General features: G+C 38.4%; 1 protein-coding gene across 4 annotated transcripts in view; it reads right to left on the bottom strand.

Annotated features, from left to right (window-relative positions):
- Positions 1-6,568: 6,568 nt before the first annotated feature.
- AEBP2 (AE binding protein 2) overlaps positions 6,569-20,973 on the bottom strand; it is a 66,669-nt gene continuing 52,264 nt past the window's right edge. The window contains exons 7-10 of one of the 4 annotated variants that reach the window (XR_008390937.1): positions 20,720-20,833; positions 18,134-18,160; positions 7,131-7,333; positions 6,569-6,639 (exon numbers count right to left, since the gene is read on the bottom strand). Coding sequence is in view for 3 of the 4 variants with exons in the window: in XM_053661726.1 (XP_053517701.1) it covers positions 17,573-17,618; positions 18,134-18,160; positions 20,720-20,833 (187 nt within the window). In the remaining variant the exon portion in view is untranslated. Of the gene's footprint in view, positions 6,640-6,676; positions 7,334-8,083; positions 17,619-18,133; positions 18,161-20,719; positions 20,834-20,973 lie in introns of those variants that run through there. The other 3 variants (XM_037136573.2, XM_053661726.1, XM_037136572.2) reach the window with 3 other exon arrangements.

Here is a 20,973-nt window from a genome sequence, read left to right as displayed (position 1 = left end):
GACCAGCCACGGGGAAGAAGGAAACCCTGCCATTTGTGACAACCTGGGTGGACCCGGAAGGCATTACGGAGTGAGACACAGAAAGGCAAGTGCTGTGTGGTCTCACTTATAAGAAAGTGGAGCTTGTAAGAACTGTGTTTGGGGCCGGGTGGGTGCTAGACTTCTCTGGGGGATCACTTTGTAAGTTAGAGAAATGTCCCACCACTGTGCTGTACACTTGAACTTCATATAATATTCCATGTCAAGTATAGTTGGAAAAAATCAACATTAAAAAAAATGAAACAAAATAAAAATTAAAAAGCTGAACTCAGAGAAACAAGAGAGGAGAATGGTGATTACCAAGGGCCAAGGGGTGAAGGACATAGGGAGATGGTGGTCAGAGTACAAACTTATGGTTGTTAAGACCAGTAAATTCTGGGGATCCAATGCATGGCACAATCTGGGGATTTCCTAAAAGAGGAAATCTTAAATGTCTGCACCACAAAAAAACAGTAATTATGTGAAGTGATAGAAGTGTATACTAATGCTACTAAAGTAGTCATTCTGCAATATATTAAGTATATCGAATCAATTAATTGTGTAGGTCAACTATATCTGGATAAAACTGAAAAAATAAAATAGTAAAAATCTATTACCCTTATATGTGCCCCCTGCCCCCTCCCCCAAAAGAGTAATAATATCCAGCACCGATGAAAGTGTAGAGAAGTGAATACTCTCATATACCTTTGCTGGGATTGCATGTTGATGGAGCCGTGTCGGAAGTCACTTTGCAGGACCGTATGTATCAGTTTTGTCCCATAATTCCAATTCTAAAATGTATGCTGCAAAAATTCCTACACATGCATGAAGATACACATATAAGAATTTTCTCCACAGCATGATTTTCACTTGGTGGGACAAGAGCCAGCCAACTGGGCCGCACGGGTCTGGAGAGGCCTGACTGCCCATCCATGAGAAACAGGTTAAACAAAAGACCATACACCCTTTCAGTTAGATGCTCGGTAGACACCAAAGTCAGACAGATCTGCATGCACTGACACGGAAACATCTCTAAAGTTCCCTGATAGGCAAGATGGTAATACAGGAGGAAGTAAATGTGCATTATGCATATGCCAGTATTTTCTGATTGCAAAAGAAATTGTTAATAGTGCTTAAATAGGAGGAGAGAAACTAAGGGTCAGAATGTTAGGGAGTCATTTTCTTGTAAACCTCATTTGCCACAAAATATAAATACAGTTTACAGTCAGTCTGATGAAACACTGTAGTAAAATATTTGAGAATAAGATACTGGAAAATTTGTAGTTTTGAGATTCAAGAAGTGAATTTTATAAATAACATGCAGGGCCTATAGGATGAAAAAACAAAATGTTTTGTTTTTCTTTTTTTTTGCAAGAAACAAAAGGACACTTAAAGAACTAAAAAAAGATACAACATGTTCCTGGGTGGAAAACTCAATATTGTTGAGATGACAACTCTCTACAAATAAATGTATTTATTACAATTCCAATCAAAATGCCAAAGGATTTTTACATAGTAAGAATACTGTATGTCTCCAATAATATGAAATGTCACTTTCATCATATAATAATTCTCATACAATACTATATATGATAAAATTAGCACTTTAAATAAATAAGGAATTAAGATTGCATTTTAAGTAGTACTGATTAACTGTTAGAAGCTAGGAGCAGAGGTAGACCCCTGCTTCAAAATATACATAAAAAATAATGGTAATTTCCACTGTATTACAGAGTCAAAAAATTTTTAAGCCATTTCTTCAACAACAAAAAATGGGGGGGGGAGGAAAAATAAGGACAAAGGGGAAAATATGGAGGGGTGCCTACAAATTAAAAGAAACTTCAAGGTGTATCAACCAGAAGCAATGAATGGGTCCTATTTGATCCCCTATTTCAAACTTTTAAAAAACAATTTTAAATCAATTAGGAAAACAATATTGAATCATCGATATTAGGGATTACTGTTAAATTCTTTGTATGTGATATAGTACTGTGGTTATGCTTTATAAAGTGAAATCCTTATCTTTATTGATACAATCCCAAATATCAGCAAAGTAAGTGATCCTCAGCTTTCTGAGATTTGCTTCAAAAATGTCCCAAGAGGAACTGGGGGCAGATGTAGATGGAACAAGTTGTGACAGGTACCACGGGTTTATTTATTAAGCTCCTCTTTGTATTCTTAAATACACTTGAGATTTTATAAAATATTTTAACAAATAAAACCACATAATAACCTGAAGAAAATAACTTAAACGTGGCCACTGAATGAGAAAGGGTTTTGTCTACATTCACCAAGAAAAACTCCATAATGAAAAAAAGAGATTTGATTTGAAAATCTGTATAAAAACAGTAAGTTAGACATTGTTTGTGACATGTAAAAAAATATTTTAACATAGTTGAATAAGAAATGTAACTGGCAATAAGCATAAGAATATACCCAAGCTTTCTTGTAATAAATACATAAATTAAAACAATGAGCTGTCCTTACACTTAATTTTTTTTACTTTAATTACAGTTTTCAGGACTGAAAGGGCACAATGCCACATAGCATTTGTAGAATGCGAATAACGAAACACATTCAAAGTGTTCAGTTCAACAAGCATTATTTATACCGGTGAGACGCTGGAAACTAAAACACTTGACAACAGGGGACCAGCGAACCGTATGGCACAAACGATGGGATATTCCATCAGTGCTGGTCGTGCGATGAGGGAGAGGTGCTGAGCATACGCACGACATGTTCGTAACCCAGTCTGGAAGAAAACCCTGTCTATACAGGGAGAAGAAAATATCCTCATGCCTTGCTATCTAATATATTAACAGTGAGTTTTTAAATATGATTCCATTGCCCTGGCCAGTGTGGCTCAGTTGGTTGGAGTGTCACCGGTGGACCAAAGGGTCACGGGTTCGGTCCCAGTCGGGGCACATGCCGGGGTGGCAGGTTCAGTCCTGGCCCGGGCCTGGACAAGAGGCAGCCAATCTGTTTCTCACATCAGTTTCCCTCCCTCTCTCTCCCTCTCTTCCCCCCTCTTTAAAATATCATTGGATTTCAGTGCAATTATTTGTCCAGATTTTCTAAATTCTCTATATTGAATATGTTGCTTTCATATTTGGAACATTTTCAAGAAAACTGACACTTTTGGAAAATGTATTTTATTGACAAAGAATTACTCTGCTTGTTTTTTTCTTTTACTGAGGGGTTTCCAGTAAACAGAAATACAAACTGCCAGTGCTAAAAATGAAGTCCGCCTTTTTCTTGGATGTTATCCAGCTATTAAATAAAATGCTATCCATTTGAGTGCTGCAGTTTCTTCTGAAACTTGTTCCCATTTTCTCCAAAAACAACTATACAAATTAAATCCAGATTTTATACATATCTCCTCTTTTTAAATTAGGTAATCCTGTAAACCAAAAGGGAAAGCTTCCTGCAAACATCGCGTACAAGCTCCTCCAGGACCGACCAGTGCGACCAGGTCTCGCCCCTGAAACAGTAACTGATGTATAACTGATGAAATAATCTTCTATTCATTCTCTGTACATAAAAGACTGGGAGCAACTTAGAGGTCTCTGCCCCCACTTTCCATATAGGACCCTAAGTTTTCTCCTTACTTCTGTCTGGCCAGAGCTGGGTGAAAACAAATGTTATCCCAGACCTCTCCTCCTAATTATGGCGAAAGGAGCATTTCTCGGCCTGCTCCATGGCACCCAGGAAAAACGGATTTAGGTGCTTCTCGTGCAAGAGTGAAGACGTGTAACCACAGGACCAAAGCAGTTGGTACAAATTACAGCTGTATACAGAAATTATTGTGTGCTTTTTTTTTAATTCTCACCTGAGGACATTTTTTTCATTGCTTTTAGAGAGGAAGAGAGAATTGATTGACTGCACACGTTACGCACCCAGACCAGGGAACAGACAGGTTGTTCCTTGACCAGGGATCGCACATGCTGGCGCCCAGACTGGGGACCAAACCTGCAACCTTTGGGTGACAGGATGATGCCCCGACCCAGCCACACCGGCCAGAGCAAAAACTCCTGGTGTCCTTTGTCTCCCTGCTCGCCTCTCCACTACAGTGTAAGTTCTGTAAGAACCGGGCCGTTGGTGTTACTCATTCCTGTGTCCCCAGAATCCAGTAAGTACTGAATCATTACATTTTCTTGATCCTCATTTGATCCCTCCATTTTTGCTCCTGAGATTCCTTTTTCTTCGAGTCCCTCTATTTTGAATACAGTGAAGTGGAGGAAAAACAGAACTTAAAAACCAGAAAAACTCGATATTGTATTTACTTTTGCCTGAGAATGCTGAACGTAAGATGACATAAATTACATCGCAGCCTGAAAATACACCCCTGACCCTTGTATGTGCTTCATTCTCATTTGCAGAAACGAAGCCAGAGCAATGGATGAGTCAATAGCAGATTACTATTTATAACCGTCAGACATTCTGGTTTCTGGTCTGGAGTGCAAGGAGCTTGGAAGTCGCTCTATCCTAACAGATAGAAAGCTGAACTGTGTATCAATCACTTGTTTTAGATGCCTAGGAGACTTGGGGTCACAGCGAATCACCGTCCCTAAAACTAGAGACACAGGCAGATGCAGAGAATCAGAACTCACTGGACCAGACGCCTCCGTGGGAACCAGTTCTGAAGTAGGGAAACCAGAACTATCTATCATTGGTGAATTGTTGAAGGCTCGGTGTGGACTAGTTTAGTTAAAAAGTCCAAAAGGACCGGGTCTTAGCTCCTCTCTACTCCTCACTCCCCCCTGCCACACACACACACACACACACACACACACACGCTTGTGTGTTTTACCTCAGGGAGTCCTATCAGATTCTCACAGTGAAGACAGGGAAAAGTCCCCTCCTGCTGTTGGCAGGAGAAGGGGCAATGCAGCCATTTTCAAAGAGATCCGCAGCACTCTGCAGGTCTCAGTGAGGACTGTCCTGCAGGTAATAAGCTTTCTAACCAGAACCAATCCTTGCTGGAGAGTTTTACAAGGCCTAACGGACCTGGGAAAAGGCTGCCAGGTGGGAGAAGGGAAGTGCCCAGCTACAGCCTCCTCCAGGAATCCTGCTCCGCCTAAAGAAGGGAGAAACTGAGAGGCACTTGTGCAAGCCACAGCCCCGGGGCACAGACCCCCTCCCCCACACCCACGCCCCCACCACAGCACTAACAGCCTACTTACAGCCTTGGCTCAGTAGTTTAGTTAGCGCATCATCAAGGTGGCTTGTTCCATTTCTGGTCGCGGCACATACATCAATTAAGTGCAACAACAAATTGGTGTGTGTGTGTGTGTGTGTGTGTGTGTGTGTGTGTCTTTCAAATCAACAAATAAAAACTTAAATAAATAAAACTAGCAAGCAAGCAAGCCCCAGTACGTAGCTCAGTTGGTTAGAACAGGCATCCCCGATATGCCAAGATTGAAGGTTCAATCCCCGGTCAGGGCACATACAAGAAGCAACCAAAGAATGCAGAAATAAGTAGAACAACAAATATATGTTTCTCTCTTTGCCCTGACCAACGTGGCTCAGCTGCAGGTTGCGGGTTCGGTCCTCAGTCGGGGCACGTTGGGTCCTTGGTCAAGGCACATATGAGAGAGGCAACTGATCAATGTTTTTCTCACATCAATGCTGCTCTCTTTCTCCTTCCCCTCCCCTCTCTCTAAAAATAAATAAATAAAATATTTTTAAAATAAATAAATAAAAGCCTATTTACAGCAGTTCTTTTTTACCAGCGACATCACATCCAGCTTTTAATAATTACTACCTGGATACTAAAATGCAAAAAACCCATTTGAAAGAGAAAGAGCAAGCAGACTCAGATACAGCAGGCATGCTGGAATTAACAGGCCATGAATTTAAAATAATTAGATCAATATGCTAGGATAGTTAATAACTATTAATATGCTAATGGAAAAAGTAGACAACATTCAAGAACAGATGGCTAACCTAAGCAGAGATGAAAATTAAAAGAATCAAAAAGAAATGCTAGAATAAAAAAACACTGCAATAGTGAAAACTGACTTTGATGGGCTCATTAGTAGACTAGACACAATTGAGGAAAGCATCTGTGAGCTTGGGGATATAGCAAAAGGAAATTCCAAAACTGAAAAGATTAAAAAAGAAAAAAGGACAGAATATACCCGAACCACAGGACAACTACAAAGGTACAGCCTATGTGTAAAGGGAATACCGCAATGAGAAAGTAGCACAATATTGGAAGCAATAAAGACAGAATTTCCCCAAGTTAATGACAGACAGCTAACCACGGATACAGAAAGTTTAGACAACAAGGATAAATGCAAAAAAAAATCTCCATCGAGGTGTATCTATTCAAAACGCAGAAAATAAAAAAAAAATCTTGAAAGAAGGCAGAGGGGAAAAACACCTTATCTACAGAGGAGCTGAGATAAGAATAACACCAGACAAGTCCTCGTAAACCACACAATCAAGGAAAGTGAAGAGAAATATTTCAAGTATTAAAAGGAAAAAAACAAAACACAAACCTAGATTCTTTATTCTGTAAAATTATGCTTCAAAGGTGAAGGAGAAATACTTTCTCAGCAAACAAAAAACTGAGGGAATATGTTGCCAGTAGGTCCTCTTTGCAAGAAACACTAAGCTCTTTGGAGAGAAGGAAATGATACAGGTCAGGGTCAATGTAAGAAATGTCCAAACCGGTAGTGAATTTTTTAGTTTATTAAGCCCAACTGACAACTGCCAGGAAACAAAATCTCAATGGATTGAGAAAATGCTCCAGAGAATGGCAGTTTGGCAACTTATTTTACACTTCGGAATCAAAGGAGGAGATGTTAAGGAGGGTTTCATGAAAGCCATTGGTGGCAGATTAGGGGGGCTGAAAAAACAAAGGGGGAAAATCTCTGGGACTGGATAAAAAGTGGGAGACACACTTCTTTTACATCGGTGGGTACAGGATGGTTGACAAGTAACATTTGCAGCGCAGAGATGGTGTGTGAAGGACAAGATAACGAGGGCTTCTGTGGTCTCCTGCCCTGGTGCAGCAGGCAAACCCCAAGGGGCCCAGAATAAGGGGTTTCCTCTGACTCTGCAAGGGGATGTTATCTTAGCGGTACCAAGACAACAGACAGGCTCACCTAAGGTAAAGGCTGACCTCCGTCAAGGAAGCTACAGGCCGATGATGTGACTACCCACCACGGCTTGTTTTTGGTTAGGAAGTTCAATGTTCAGACCATCCTGTGTGGTTACTTTCGGTCTCTGAGTAGGTAGGGCCACCATGCAGACCTCCCCTGAGCTTCTCAGGGTTAGAATGTGGCCTCTTTTTCATCCACATCAGGATCTACATAAAGAAAAGAAGACCATTAGAGAAGGACTAAGCGAGGATAAGATGCTTCAAATGGTTTTGTACCATAATTTCAATCGCTAGGCAATAAAAGTAGTATTAATAAGTGGAATTGCTTGGAATCAGACCAAAAAAAAAGGTGAGCAAAACATGGTTATGATTTCCTTGACACTTCTTTCCAGGGTGCTTTTACACAGCGTGCAAAAGCATTCAAATAATTAACCACTTATCCAAAAGGCACAGTGATTAGTAAGATCAGGCAGAACTGGTTCAAACTCCCAGCTCAGCAACCTGCTAGCTGTACGGTCTTGGGAAAGTTAAGTGAGTAATTCACCTGTAAAACAAAAATTGTGAAACCTGTATTTCATATGTAAACTGGATGGATTAAATGAGGCATATGTAATTCCACCAAACCCTGCATCCAGCTATTTCTAAATGCTTAATGACAAGTTACAAACACAATGGATTTTGAAACTTCCCCTTTACTCTAGCTTGATAAATGAGCTCGAGCTAACATGTATGTGGCCCACCTCTGGTCAATAAAACGTCAGAACATGCACTGTGGGGGCCTCACCCCAGGTGTGCCTTAAAGTTTTCCAGGGTCTTATGTTTATCAGTTTTTAAAAAATAATGTCTTGCTTCGTATTTCTTAAGATGAAATCTTTTGTGAAAAAAAAAGGGAAATAAAAAAGTGGAGGGTAAACCAGTTTTATATTTTCTCCAAGGGCTGGTGAAACAATCCCAGAAAGTGCCTTCTGGAAGGAAGGACCTCGACCTGCAGTCTCCACGGAGTGGTGCCCAGGGCAGACCTGCTCGCCCCTCTTCCCAGGCACAGAAAACACCTACTACGCACTATCTTGCTCTTCATGATGCATTTCTGTACTTTGCTTTGCCCTTTATTCTTTTCTGGCAAAGAAACTAAATTTCAGTTATTTGATATTTACTAAAGCTGCTCTGAATACCTGTTTCACGTTCAAATGTCCTTATAAACAACAAATATCAGCTAACCTCTCTATACTACATACAGTTCTGTATTTCAGAAAATATTCTGTATGTTGCTAATTCCTAAGCGATTTGCACAATGTCACAAAATAAGCCACAATGCTGAAGACAAATAATAATTTTTTACTTAGTCCCCTGTGAAGAAGGCCGTGTTTCACTATTTGGAAATATATATGTGCAGAACTGCCAGTTGAATATTACATACCGTAGAGGCAAGACCATTTTTAAGTGCTCGAAGGGTGATTTTAGTGTTTTTACCTCTTGGACAAAATGGGCAATATACTGTACACTGTATTACTCTAGTCATTTGTTTATATCTCATTTTGAAAGAAAACATGTAATGGCACAATCAGAACAACGTACAGCTAAAAAGGACACTTGATCGAGCCCCCAACCTCACACCTGGAAGCAAGTGTGACCTTATTTACTAGGTAACACTTCATGAAAAACTCTTAAGAAAATGTATTAAGCTTCCCAGGAATGAATTCTAGTATTTTTAAGTCTTGGGAAATTACTTTTCAGTAAAACTAAACATCTTTGAAAACTGTGATTTATTCCCTTTAATTTCCCCCGTGGAGAGCGAGGACGAGCAGCCCCCTGACCTGTCTCCCCACCGACCACTCCACCTGACCGGCCTCGCACCGACTGCCAGGCAGTCACCATCCGTGCTCTCCCCGAACCCTTGCATGGCTCCCCATCCGTCTTCCACACAGAGCCCAAACCGGGACGAGGCGGTAGGGCCCTCCGCGGAGGATCCACCATCCTCTGCACACTCGCCACCAACCACTCTCCACCTCCTGCTTCACCTAGACGCCAGGCCGGTCCCCGACATGGACCTGGAGATCCCTGTCTTAAACTACGTCTTCTCCTCAGTTCTCCAGCACTAAGTCCCACGTGGTCTTTACAGGTTATAACCCGGGGCGCCTTCTTGGAGGAGCCTGCGCTGCCCTCCAGGGCTGGCCCAATGCTCTGGGTTTCCGCGGCCCTTACTGTACAGAAATTACATTAATGTCACTATAATCTTCTCGCTATACCCGAGTCTGGAACGTAGGAACAGAATACCTTATTTTTATTCAAAATACCATGTACATGCCAGGTACTAAGTAGCTACACAATTGTACTGAACTTTTTGCCTTTTCTGCACACGGTATTTCCTCTGGCATTCACTGTGTCTTTCTACAGTGAGTTCCAAAAGCACTTCCTCCAGGATATCGTTCACAAATTCTCTGACTTTCGAATTCTCACTGTCTTCGTGATCTCGGGAACATGGCTTCATCTCTCTGCACCTGTTTCCTTCACTGCGGAATGGAGTAATGGCAGCTTCGGGGACGGGAGCCCTGAATGAGCTAAGGTAACAGAGCCTGGCACTTGACGTTTGATTCATGGCCACTCCTTCAAGTGGGCAACGTTAATGCCTACTTAGCCCACATCACTGCAGGAAAGATGGAAGATGACCCAAGTGGTGTTGGTACAAAAGGTATAAAAGACAGTCGTCTTTCTGTTCCCAAATATTTTATCACAAGCAAGTCAAGCCATGGGTCATTCTGTCCCACCACTTGACACTTGATGAACCCAACAGAAAGTGTTTCCACCAAGTCTCAGTGGGTGGAATTTCCGCTGCTTGCTACTTGCTCCCAGATGCCCAGGGTCCTGCTCTTGCTCAAGTTAGACACATAAGGAAGTTCGAATTTTTTACTGGAGGTGAAATGATACTCGTCTTTATGAATGTGTAACAACTTAACCTAGATTTCAAAGTATGTAAACTGCATTCAGTCTTCTAACCTTGTATCATTTCCACTATAGATTCCTGACTCATGACACTCCCGCTGGACGTCTAAATAGCACCCTAATATAAACCATTCAAAGCATAATTCACCCCTCACAACCCTTCACCACACTTCCCTCCTTCCATCACTACTGGGATGGCGTACCATGCTACCAGTAGTTCAAGCTCTTCCCACCAAAAATCCTGGAGCCATTCTCTCTCACAGCACATCCAAACTCCCAGGAAACCTACCTCCAAATATGACCACCATCCGGTGCATTCTGGGTCCAGTCACTGGTTATGCTTTTCTGTTTTTTGTTTTTTTTTAAGGTTTTATTTATTTATCTTTAGAGGGGAAGGAATGGAGAGAGGGAGAGAAATATCGATGTATGGTTGCCTCTCCTGCAGCCCCTGCTGGGAACTGGCCTGCAACCCAGCCATGTGCCCTGACTGGGAATCCAACTGCGATCCTTCAGTTCACAGGGCCATGCTCAATCCACTGAGCTACGCTGGTAGCTCAGGCTGGTTATGTTAATAGCCTTTTAACTGTTCTTCCTACCTCTGCCTTTGCTCCTGAGAGTCAATTCTTCAAAGAGCCATCAGTATTTTTAGAACTTAATTCAGATCTTTTCTCTGCTCAAAACCCTCCAATGGCTTCCCATCTCCTCAAAGGTAGTCAAATCAAGTCCAGAGCTACAGTACACCAAAGCATGATGAAATATCAACACCGAGAAAATGGAACTAATTTTTTAACATTTTGTTCATGCAGCATCACCAATGCCTGGGCTCATGCTGGGGAAGTAAAGAACCTAACACACATTTGAATAAACGGCCTTGCCAGAAGGGTTTTTATACAGACCCTCTCTGCCAGAACGCTCTTCCCTCATATACCTACATGACCTAGCTCCTTCAGAGCTCTGGTCCAACGGCACCTTGTCAATGAGGCCTTACAACTACTCACTTAAATTGTATCATGAATTCTATCCCTAGTCCTTCCCCCCCTTCTTCTTCACAGCATTCACAAATGACCCACTGTGTATTTTACTCATTTGCACTCTGCCTATCATCTCCCACCCACACATTTCTAAGTCCAGTAAGATGCAGAATGTTTATTTGGTTCACTGCTGAATCCTCAGCATCTAGAGCAGTGCCTTGCACTTACAGATGCTAAGATTATCTTTCCATTAACATCTTAATTAATTTAGGCTGACAGTGAACTTCCTAACATTCCCAGGGCAACAGCAACGAATTTCTTTCCTACAAATACTTGTTCTAACATTTCCAATATAAAATACTGAAAGTTCCACTTTAAGTCACACCACCTTACAATTATAAAATTATGATTAAACAACTTGTTTTTAAAATGCCTCAATAATGTCTTTAATGGTGCCCAATCATATCCCAGACAAAAGCCCTTTGTATTTTAGTAAATCTTAACCTTAAGCCAGAAGAGTTTAGACAATTTAGCATCCCTAATACCTATTTAAAACAAAAATAGCCAAAAAGTACAGAAATATGTTCAATATCATTAAATAAGCAAAGTACTTATTCAGAGTACTTACTGATCCATGCTGAGTGAAAGGCATGCAAGTGAAAGACATGCAAGAGTAAATACTGTAGGATTCCACTGATATAAAATTATAGAAAATGCAAACCAGTCTACATAGAGATCAGCGGCTGCCTGGGGTGGGGTTGGGGCTAAGGGGGAGGATGAGCACAAACAAGCATTAGGGAACTTATGGGAGGTGATGGAAATGTTCTTTATCTTGTGTGGGTGTTTTCATAACCTGCAAGTGTCGAAACTTTTAATTTGCACAATTAAAATGGATTAGGAGATACTGAGATAAGGTGTTAAATTACTTTTGTGACTACAAATAACTGAAAGGCTTTTTATTATCCAAGGCTAATCAGAAAATCTAAGGAACCTACACGATGTTCTTCCAAGGACAAGACCACATGCAGAGCGGGTTTGTAGGGATCGAGAAGTGTAAAGACTCAGGCCACACTCATTCAAAACAATGGACATTCGTCTCTTTCTAATCTCACAGCAAATCCTACTGGGTAAGCAGAAATAATGTGCCATTTTACAAATTTTAAAAAACTGGCCCTGTGAGTTTAAGTAAAACTTCCCAATGCCACAGTTTTCAGCTGACCTGAGAATTAAACCCAGGCACTTCATGCTCTTAATCGGCTTCCCACCTTAGACTAAAATTTAATGAGTAAAATTTAAGTATTGGAACAGTGCAGAGAAAAATGCATTCACATTGAGGCCATGGGAGTTTATAGTGACACCACCATTTCAGGCAAAGCTTTTGGCAATACCAGAATTTGCAATAGACACAACTCACACTTTAAAGTCTAGCTAATAGCCCCTTCCAAGAAACTACATTACAGAAGCCTCTCTCCAAGACTAGCTTCGAGGATGCTGTTGTATTCACTTTATGACAGAAAACATGCAAGCAATCTCGACGTGAACCAATGCGGAATGCTTGAATGATGTATGGCATATTGCATCTAGCCATGAAGAAGAGTCGGAAAGCTCTACAGGGTGGGAAAAGTAGGTTTCCAGTCCTTTGTATGGAAAACAACACAATCACAAGAATAAACTGTTTCACGTACTCTCAACTGCAACCTGCTTTTGTCACACCCTGTATATGGGTGTCGAGTAAAAGCCGAACCCTAGACCTGGGTATGTAACAACTTAAATATGCACTAAAGAGTATGTATACTTCTTAACACCTCTGCATTAACTTGTTAATATTTAACAAAGTATTAATTTCAAGACCAGGAAAGTGTGGCCAGTTCAGTGATTACTTTCACTCCTATCCTTATTCTATACTATTACTTTATTTCAGCAATTAGAACTTTAATAACAAAAAAATATATTAAAAAATTATTTTTCAATTTTACTTTTGGCTAGAAAGCTTCACTACTGATGCTTCAAACAAATCCTCAATGAACTGCTAACTATTCTGTATTACATTTTTATTTTTTATTGTATTTTTACCTATCACCGTTTATCTTCCTTATAAACCCCCTGAAAACCATGAGATACACAGAAACTTAAGTTCTCATCTACAAAAAAAATGACATGACTGTAATCTTTTAAGGCATTAAAAACACATGCAAGTACTAAAATAACTAGGCTCTCTTCATTTAGAAAATGCAGAAACACACACACTTGGCATCGCCCGGCCAGGTCTTCTGCGACGCCCAGCCATGTGTGTGTTAAACCACTGGCCCTGGGCTCCGCTATCAAGAGTACATGCTCATAGGTTACAATCTATTATTATTGTTCCCCAGCTACACAGTCTCCTAAAAAAACTTTTACACTTTTCTCAAACTAAAAAAAACCCCAGGGCATATAATAATCTGATGTGAGACCTACTGGGGATTCAAATAGAGATAAATTTCTGAAATAATTTTCTTCAACAGGAACATATAAACAAACCAAAAATGTAACATTTATATATACTTGGTTTTGCTAAAAACCAAGTATATAAAAATGTAACATCAATAATCCCTTACATAGAGACTATTCAGACAAACAAGTACAGGTTCATATGAAAAGTTAGGTAACATTATCGCAGTGTGGCTTAAGCCAGGTTGCTTCAATCCTGTTAGTGTTTAATATGACCACAACTCTCCAAAATATCTTACTATATAGCAAGTACTCACCTGTAATGCTCATTCAACAAGGACTTCAGTGGCTATTTTGTGCCTTGTATCAAGCTAGGAACTGGCTATGGCAGAAACACTAGAACAACTTTATAGTTGGTATCACAATACACACTAGATTTCCTCTCTTGCACTGTGAAAGCAGTTTGGTAGAGTAGAAAGAATACTGATGTGGAAGAAAATATGGGGTGCAATTCTTGCTATAACTGCTTACAAGTGCTTCTTAATTTTCAGAGTAAAAGAACCATGTGTTATACACCATGCAAACCTGATTCAAAGAATAAACTGGACTGTGTAACCATATTTTTTAATTTAAAAAAATTAAAAGTAAGAATACAGCATTTCATTACATTTTAAAGGGTATTGAGGCTCATGATCATTAGAAATGACAAAAATACATACATAATTCTGCAGACTTAAATTGCAAAATGTGCTCTACTAGGTCAAATATTATTCTTTTGAAGATTTTATTTTTAGAGAAGGGAGGAAGAAAGAGGGGGAGAGAAACATCAGTGTGCGGTAGCCTCTCACGTGCCCCCCAATAAGGACCTGGCCTGCAACCTAGGCATGTGTCCTGACTGGGATTCAAACTGGCAACCCTTTGGTTCGCAGGCTGGCACTCAATCAACTGAGCCACACCAGCCAGGGAAAGATTCTTTAGAAATTAAAAAAATACATACATAAAAATAAATTTACAACAAAACTCTATACTTTTTAAAAAATTAGTTTCCACATTTTTTAGAATAAAAAAATTTTTCATTTATATCCCCCCAAATGTAATTCTCTTAAAAATAAAAACAATCAAATGATAAATATAACTCCCCTATTTTAAAAAAGGCTAAAAATATTAGTGTTTCCTATGAGTCTGCAACCCCTAGGCCTTGTTATACAGATAAATATATCCATTTCTCAATATAAGAATTAGTTCACCTATGAGAGAACTCTGCAGAGGTACTGAACACCTTTTTTTTGTAGGTTGTGAGTACAGGAAGCGCCGCCCACAAACCATTTTAAAGACTTTGGCCGTATTTTCCCATTTTTATATTTTATTCAAATACTAATACTTTTGTTAGTCATATATTAAAAATTCAAATAGCAAATAAGGTAATTTAAATAACTGCTGTGAATTCTAGCCTTTTAAGAATACTTGAATATTTAAAACACTTTTGTGAAAGGAAAAAAGTTTTACAATCAAATATTTACTGACATGATTATCAGTGCTTTCAAAGAGAATAAACCAAATTTTAAAATACGCATTCAGAGTTAATTACTCCCCAATTCATCTCCTCTCATCTGACACTCAGAAGTCATGTGTGTCCACTTTAAGGAAGATTATATATGAAAAGTTTATTTAAAAAATAAACGACTTTAAATTTTACAATATTTTCCACTTCTAAGATTCTTTTAGATATATCGAGCAAGATGTGCCTTGTGATTTAAACATGATCTGATTTACAAAATCTCATTTAGTCCTCTTTAGTAAGACAAAATACAAAACACGAATGGTGCATTAATAACTCTGAAGAAGTCCAATGTGAAAGTGTAAACACAACACCATTTGTTGCAGGTACCTAGGCGATATGTATAGTAAACAGCTTTCACTGAAAATTAATGTTACCGAGAGTAACACTGTTATATTAAAATGTAGGTTATGTGGTCTAGATGTATTTTTCCAAAAACTTTATCAACTGCACCAGAGATTGGCAAATTGTTCCTTAAAAGGTCAGAGAGTATACATTCCAAATCTGCAGGCCGCAAGGCCTCACTGCCCAACTCTGCCAGTACAGGAAGCGAGCGGTCACGGACGGCACATACATGAACAGGTGTGCCTGTGGGTCTGTCCGCTGCCGAGCCAGACCACGCGTTTGGAGTTAGAGACTAATTACATTGCAGACACCGTATTATAAGTATCTCATACATGGGAGTTAGGAGGAACAGTAGAGATGGGTACAATCACTCAATACACATTATAAATTAAAATGTTCACATTACTTGCCGCTCATAATTGTGCTAGTATGTGATAATGTTTACATACAAGTTAAATACTCTTCCATTTCAATTCCGTATTTTTTGGTGTGTTACTAATATCAGCCCAAGGTCAGATAAGCAGCAAGGTATCATGAGTGTTTACTCAGAGGCTATTCAATAACCATGAAATTTGATTCTGACATCTAAATATTCCTACACAATGAAAAAACTCATTTATTTGCAGTGTCCCAAAATAAAATATTAGATGTTATTTCAGATGTTGCTTGAGAACTTAATTGAACTGTTACAATTTTGAAGCTAAATGTGATTTGCTTTTGTTTTATTAGAAAAAATACTCAGGCATGGTCTACAATCATCGGTCAATTAAGAATGACGTACAAGAACATGAGGCAATAAAATAAAAAATACAGGTACAAACTATATATCTGGAACACTTCTATTTGGCAATTTTTTTAACAAATCAAAATTTTAAAAGAACAAAGATTACAGATTACTTCGCAGATACAGAATAAAGCAATTAATGAAGTGCTTAAGCAAAGGAGAACAATAAAAAGTAAGAAAACATACGGCTTTTCTTTTTAAAAATAAAATCCCATTTGCTACAGATCATAACACCCTACTAAACAACCATTCCAGAATGTCTTATAGTGGCAGTGCTTCTATTTGCACCTCATTTAATTTTATATGACCCATTTCATGTATATAGCTCTTTACCCCATTGTTAATGAATAAAGTCTCCCATACTTTTTACTTTTAAATATTTTTAAAGTAAATGAGAAATGATTTATGTAGCATGGAACTTTCCCATTTTGGAACCAAAGTTTTAATTCTATATTTTTGTCTACTCTTTCTTTAAAAAATTTAGTGTAAAAACTGCTGGTTTTTATATTATTGTAGTAAAGTGAAAACTCCTCAATCAGGAGTATTTTCTGCAGTTTGACTGCATATAGCCACATACTTTACAATATGTCCTTCCAACAGTAAGGAAATGATTGACTTCACGGTCACTGTCAGAAATGAGTGCCATAATTCTATTATGGGTACAGGTCCTCCCTCAAAGACTTTCTGGAAGGATGTTCAATGTGTTTTGTTCTTAAAGATATTAACAGTAGTACATAGTCCCTTAAGTCTGAAAAAGACATTTATTGTTAAAGAAGGTGCTTTATTAACAATTCCTCTGGCAGCACTAGTGAATTACAATATCCTTCAATATTATTTCTACCCATAATATATACATTTAACTTTCATGCCTCTAGAAAAACATCTACAGTACATCTCATAATATAAAAATATATTACAAATCTGCTGAATTATTTACAAGCAATGTTCTATTATCTCTATGGAACATTTGTTTGATACAATACTAACAAGTTACACATATTTCCATTTCTGTAAGTTAAAAAAAATCCATATGGCTTCTTGCTTAACCAAGCAAGAAAGTGATTTTATTTTCCTTTTCAAAACCAACTTTGGTGCATAAAGGATTCAGTTTGAAGATACTTTAAAAAAAATACAATTTTTCTCATGTTATGAAAAAAACTAATAAACCAAATGCTTTCCTCAAAAAAAAAATTAGAGGCTTATGGAGGTTAAAATGAAAATGAGGATTATTCAAATATTTGAAGTAAAGGTTTTTCAAAAACCATTAACAGATTAGTTATATAGGTAAATATTAACATACTGTACTCCACAAGAAAACCCTAGTCCTGAATAGGGAGCCACCAGACATACGGCAACACTCTTTAACAGAAATTCTCAGCCCTAATTCGAAAGTCGAATATTTAGTTGATTGCAAATGTCGTTCACTGTTTGCTTAAATACAAATTGAACACTTTTCTTATCAGAGTTCTGCAAAAGAACACAAATGGCAACCAATCACATCTAATTATCATAGTTGATAATTTTCATTGTCTAAGTATTTCCTAATGACTTCAAATCAATAAACACTGTCAAGACAAATACTCTTACAGTGTTTTTGGTATCTGTAAGGGCATACATTGCAATTACTTTTCTTTCCAATATAAACTACTTGTAGTCATTATGGGGGGGAAAGCAGCTTAAAGCAGCAAGCATGCAAAGCCTTTAAGAAGTTGTTCCACTAAGTTGCCAGAAGAGTGTTTGCTCAGTCTCCCACAGTACCATTCCATGAAAATGTGGATATACAGTAATATATTAATATATTCCACAGAAGAGCCTACTTCATTCACAGAATGTTTACACTAAGCATAAATATTACTCTAAAAATCGGATTAAAAAAAGGAAGGGGTTGACTCTAATGTGCAACTTGTACTAAACCCACTGTCAGTGACTAAGACTGCAGGTGTCCCCGCTTGTTTGCTTTTTATGTATTTATTTATTTTTACCTCTTCAACCTCTTCTGCGGCATTGTTCTAGAAAAAGAGAAAAAAAGAAATATCTTTCATTCAACTGTATCAAAAACACATTAAGTACTTCAAAAGAGACATTAAATATATTTATAAAATATGGGCAATGTGATCGTTGATCACTAAAATTTATTTCCAAAGCATTCATTCACACATAGTAGATGCAAATTTAGTTCCACAATACAGCCTTCTCATTAATCCTGTTTATACAGCCTGCTGGTGTACTTCTTGAAAACAACCTCATATTTAACACAGGCACTTTACCCAACTAGCACTTTAAAATCTGATGTTAAAATTCTCAAACAGATTCTTTTTCATCTTTTAAAGGTATTTTTAGATTTGCCATGCTTTTATTTTGAATGTGCATAAACCACAAATTATTTCTCCTATAACCAGTTAGAATTGCTTTTTCCCTTTTTGCGTAACTTTGCAACTTTCCTCCATCAAAATCTCAAACACTGTCGGGACGCGACAGCACGGCGAATGTCGGGTTTCTGCTGCTCTGCACCACTGTGGAGCGGACCAGACTCTGACTGTGGAACAGCAGAAGCACGAACACATGAAAGTGCAGACTCAAAACTAAACGTTAAGACTGGGGGGGAAAGCAAGGTACACAATTGAAAGAAAAAAATTACCTCCACAGAAGTACCTACACTAAGAACACCTTCATTACTCAAGAATGGTATCAGTAAGTATTGTAGAATTACACTGTGAGACAGGCAATTCCTATGCATTTAAGAATATCAGTTCTGAGCAGGAATGATTTTTTACATCGCTTTCATTAAATTACTTAAATTGCTTCCTATGTAGCATAAGGAGAGGAAAAAAAACAAGCTGGTTCTGTGAAAAGGGAAGACCCCTGGAGGGGAAGAGTAGAATGCAGGGCAGAAACACTGGAGTTAGTCTTAATCTTGTAATTGAGATTCACGCCCCTTTGTCTACTCTCTTAGAGATGTTTACAACCAGCAGTAATAGCAGGGCGGCTCTCCCAAAACATCGCTCTTTCAGAATGCTAATTTTAATTACTCCCTTCAAAAAGTAAGCAGAAAAAAGCCTAAATTAGGTAAACAAAGAATACTCCATTATTTCTTAAATAGTGACTTTTCTGTATTAGTGATAGTGAATTTCCCTAAATCTTCTTCCTTATGGTCATTTCACTGTTCTTTATGCTAGTTAATTTCTCAATAACCTACCTCATTCCACAAAAAACCCAAAATGTTACTGTACTTAGAACTTTCACCAAAAGATTTTTTTTTAAATTTCTTTTTGGAGTAGGAAAAACTCAAGACTCTCAAGTGTTTCCACCTGGCAAGGCCCATTATGGTAGAATTTCATTCTCAGAAGATGTCTCAAATTATAGAAATCCTATTATATTGAATACTATTCCAAAACATTGAGCCATGAAATGAGCAAAACCTTCAGTGTTCATGGCTTCAAAATTTGGCATAGGACATAGTCTCTTTATAGACAGTTAAAATTCACTTGGGATTATCTTACTCTTACCCAACCTATTCCTATCATGAAATACACATTAACATTTCTTTTAAAAATACAGAAAGTCCGTTCCTTCAGAGGGACTTTTCAGCATTTTCATCACGTTTGAAATCACCCTAGTGTATGTCATTTGCGAGGAGGTGGCATGGAGTGCAGTCACATAGTGTCTGTGTAACCTTGGGCAAGCAGCTGAACCTCTGGCCTCAGTTTCCAATCTGTAACACAGAGGTAACACCTACTTCGCAGGGCTGCTGTGAGGACGAAGTGCACGTAAAGAGCCTAACAAAGTGACTCAACACAGTCAGAAATCTGGGCTGCTTCTCCCCACGCTCCCGCCCCACACCTCCACAAGCACAGCCTACTAAAACAAAGGTCAGATCAGAAATTAGAAATGTAAACAGTCTGAGCCACCACTCAAAAACAGACAGTAATACATAAAATGCTCTTTGAAAAGTTTGGGAAGAGTCTCAGTTTTTAAAAATGCAATCATTTATGGTATTTAGGGCACATGCAATACATTCCCCGGTCCACAAAGTCTGCTACTACAAAAAGTATTATATATTTAAATAAAAGGTACTTATTATCAGAATACTATGTATATTACAATTAAAGTACTTAACATAAATCTGGGATTAAAGCAGAACATACGCTTTATCAAAATGTTATCTTTCTCAATTCTGTAATTTATAAATCTTTGTGATATAACTGCCATATAAAAAGCTCTGGAAAACAAGATTATGTTTGGTTTTGAATTCACCCCTTACAAAATAAATCCTAACCTTACAGCTAATATTTACTGACTTAAAGATTACAATTCAGAAAGTAAAACATCAACTCAAGCCCTGGATAGCATGGCTTAGTGGACTGAGCGCTGGCCTGCAAACCAAAGGATCACTGGTTCAATTCCCAGTCAGTGCACATGCCTGGATTATGAGCCAGGTCCCCATTACGGGAGCAGGCACTAGGCAACCAACATTGATGTTTCTCTCCCTCTCTTTCTCTCATCCTACCTTCTGTCTAAAAATAAATAAAATCTTAAAAAAAAAAGACATAACTTAGGAATTAAATTACCTGTATATGTTTGGGTCCAAAAGCAAGGCAGTATCTTTGGGTAGCTTTGATAAATGAACTACTTTAGTTTTTAACTGATGTCGCTCACTTTCATTCACCCACACGTCAGGCAAACTGTAAATTAAAAAATAAGTAATACATAAAGTAACATTAATTTTAAATTCACCCCTCTTATACCTCCACATCACCCACCCTTGTCTGCTAGTTTGATAGGGCATCTAGTTTAACAAGATTCTCAGAAGCCAAGGGAGCTC

The sequence above is a fragment of the Artibeus jamaicensis genome, unplaced genomic scaffold (genome assembly GCF_021234435.1).
Source record: "Artibeus jamaicensis isolate MK-2021 breed Jamaican fruit bat unplaced genomic scaffold, CSHL_Jam_final contig_233, whole genome shotgun sequence".
Classification (NCBI taxonomy): domain Eukaryota; kingdom Metazoa; phylum Chordata; class Mammalia; order Chiroptera; family Phyllostomidae; genus Artibeus; species Artibeus jamaicensis.
The sequence above is the reverse complement of the archived record's forward strand: the minus strand, read 5'-3'. Positions and strand labels throughout refer to the sequence as shown.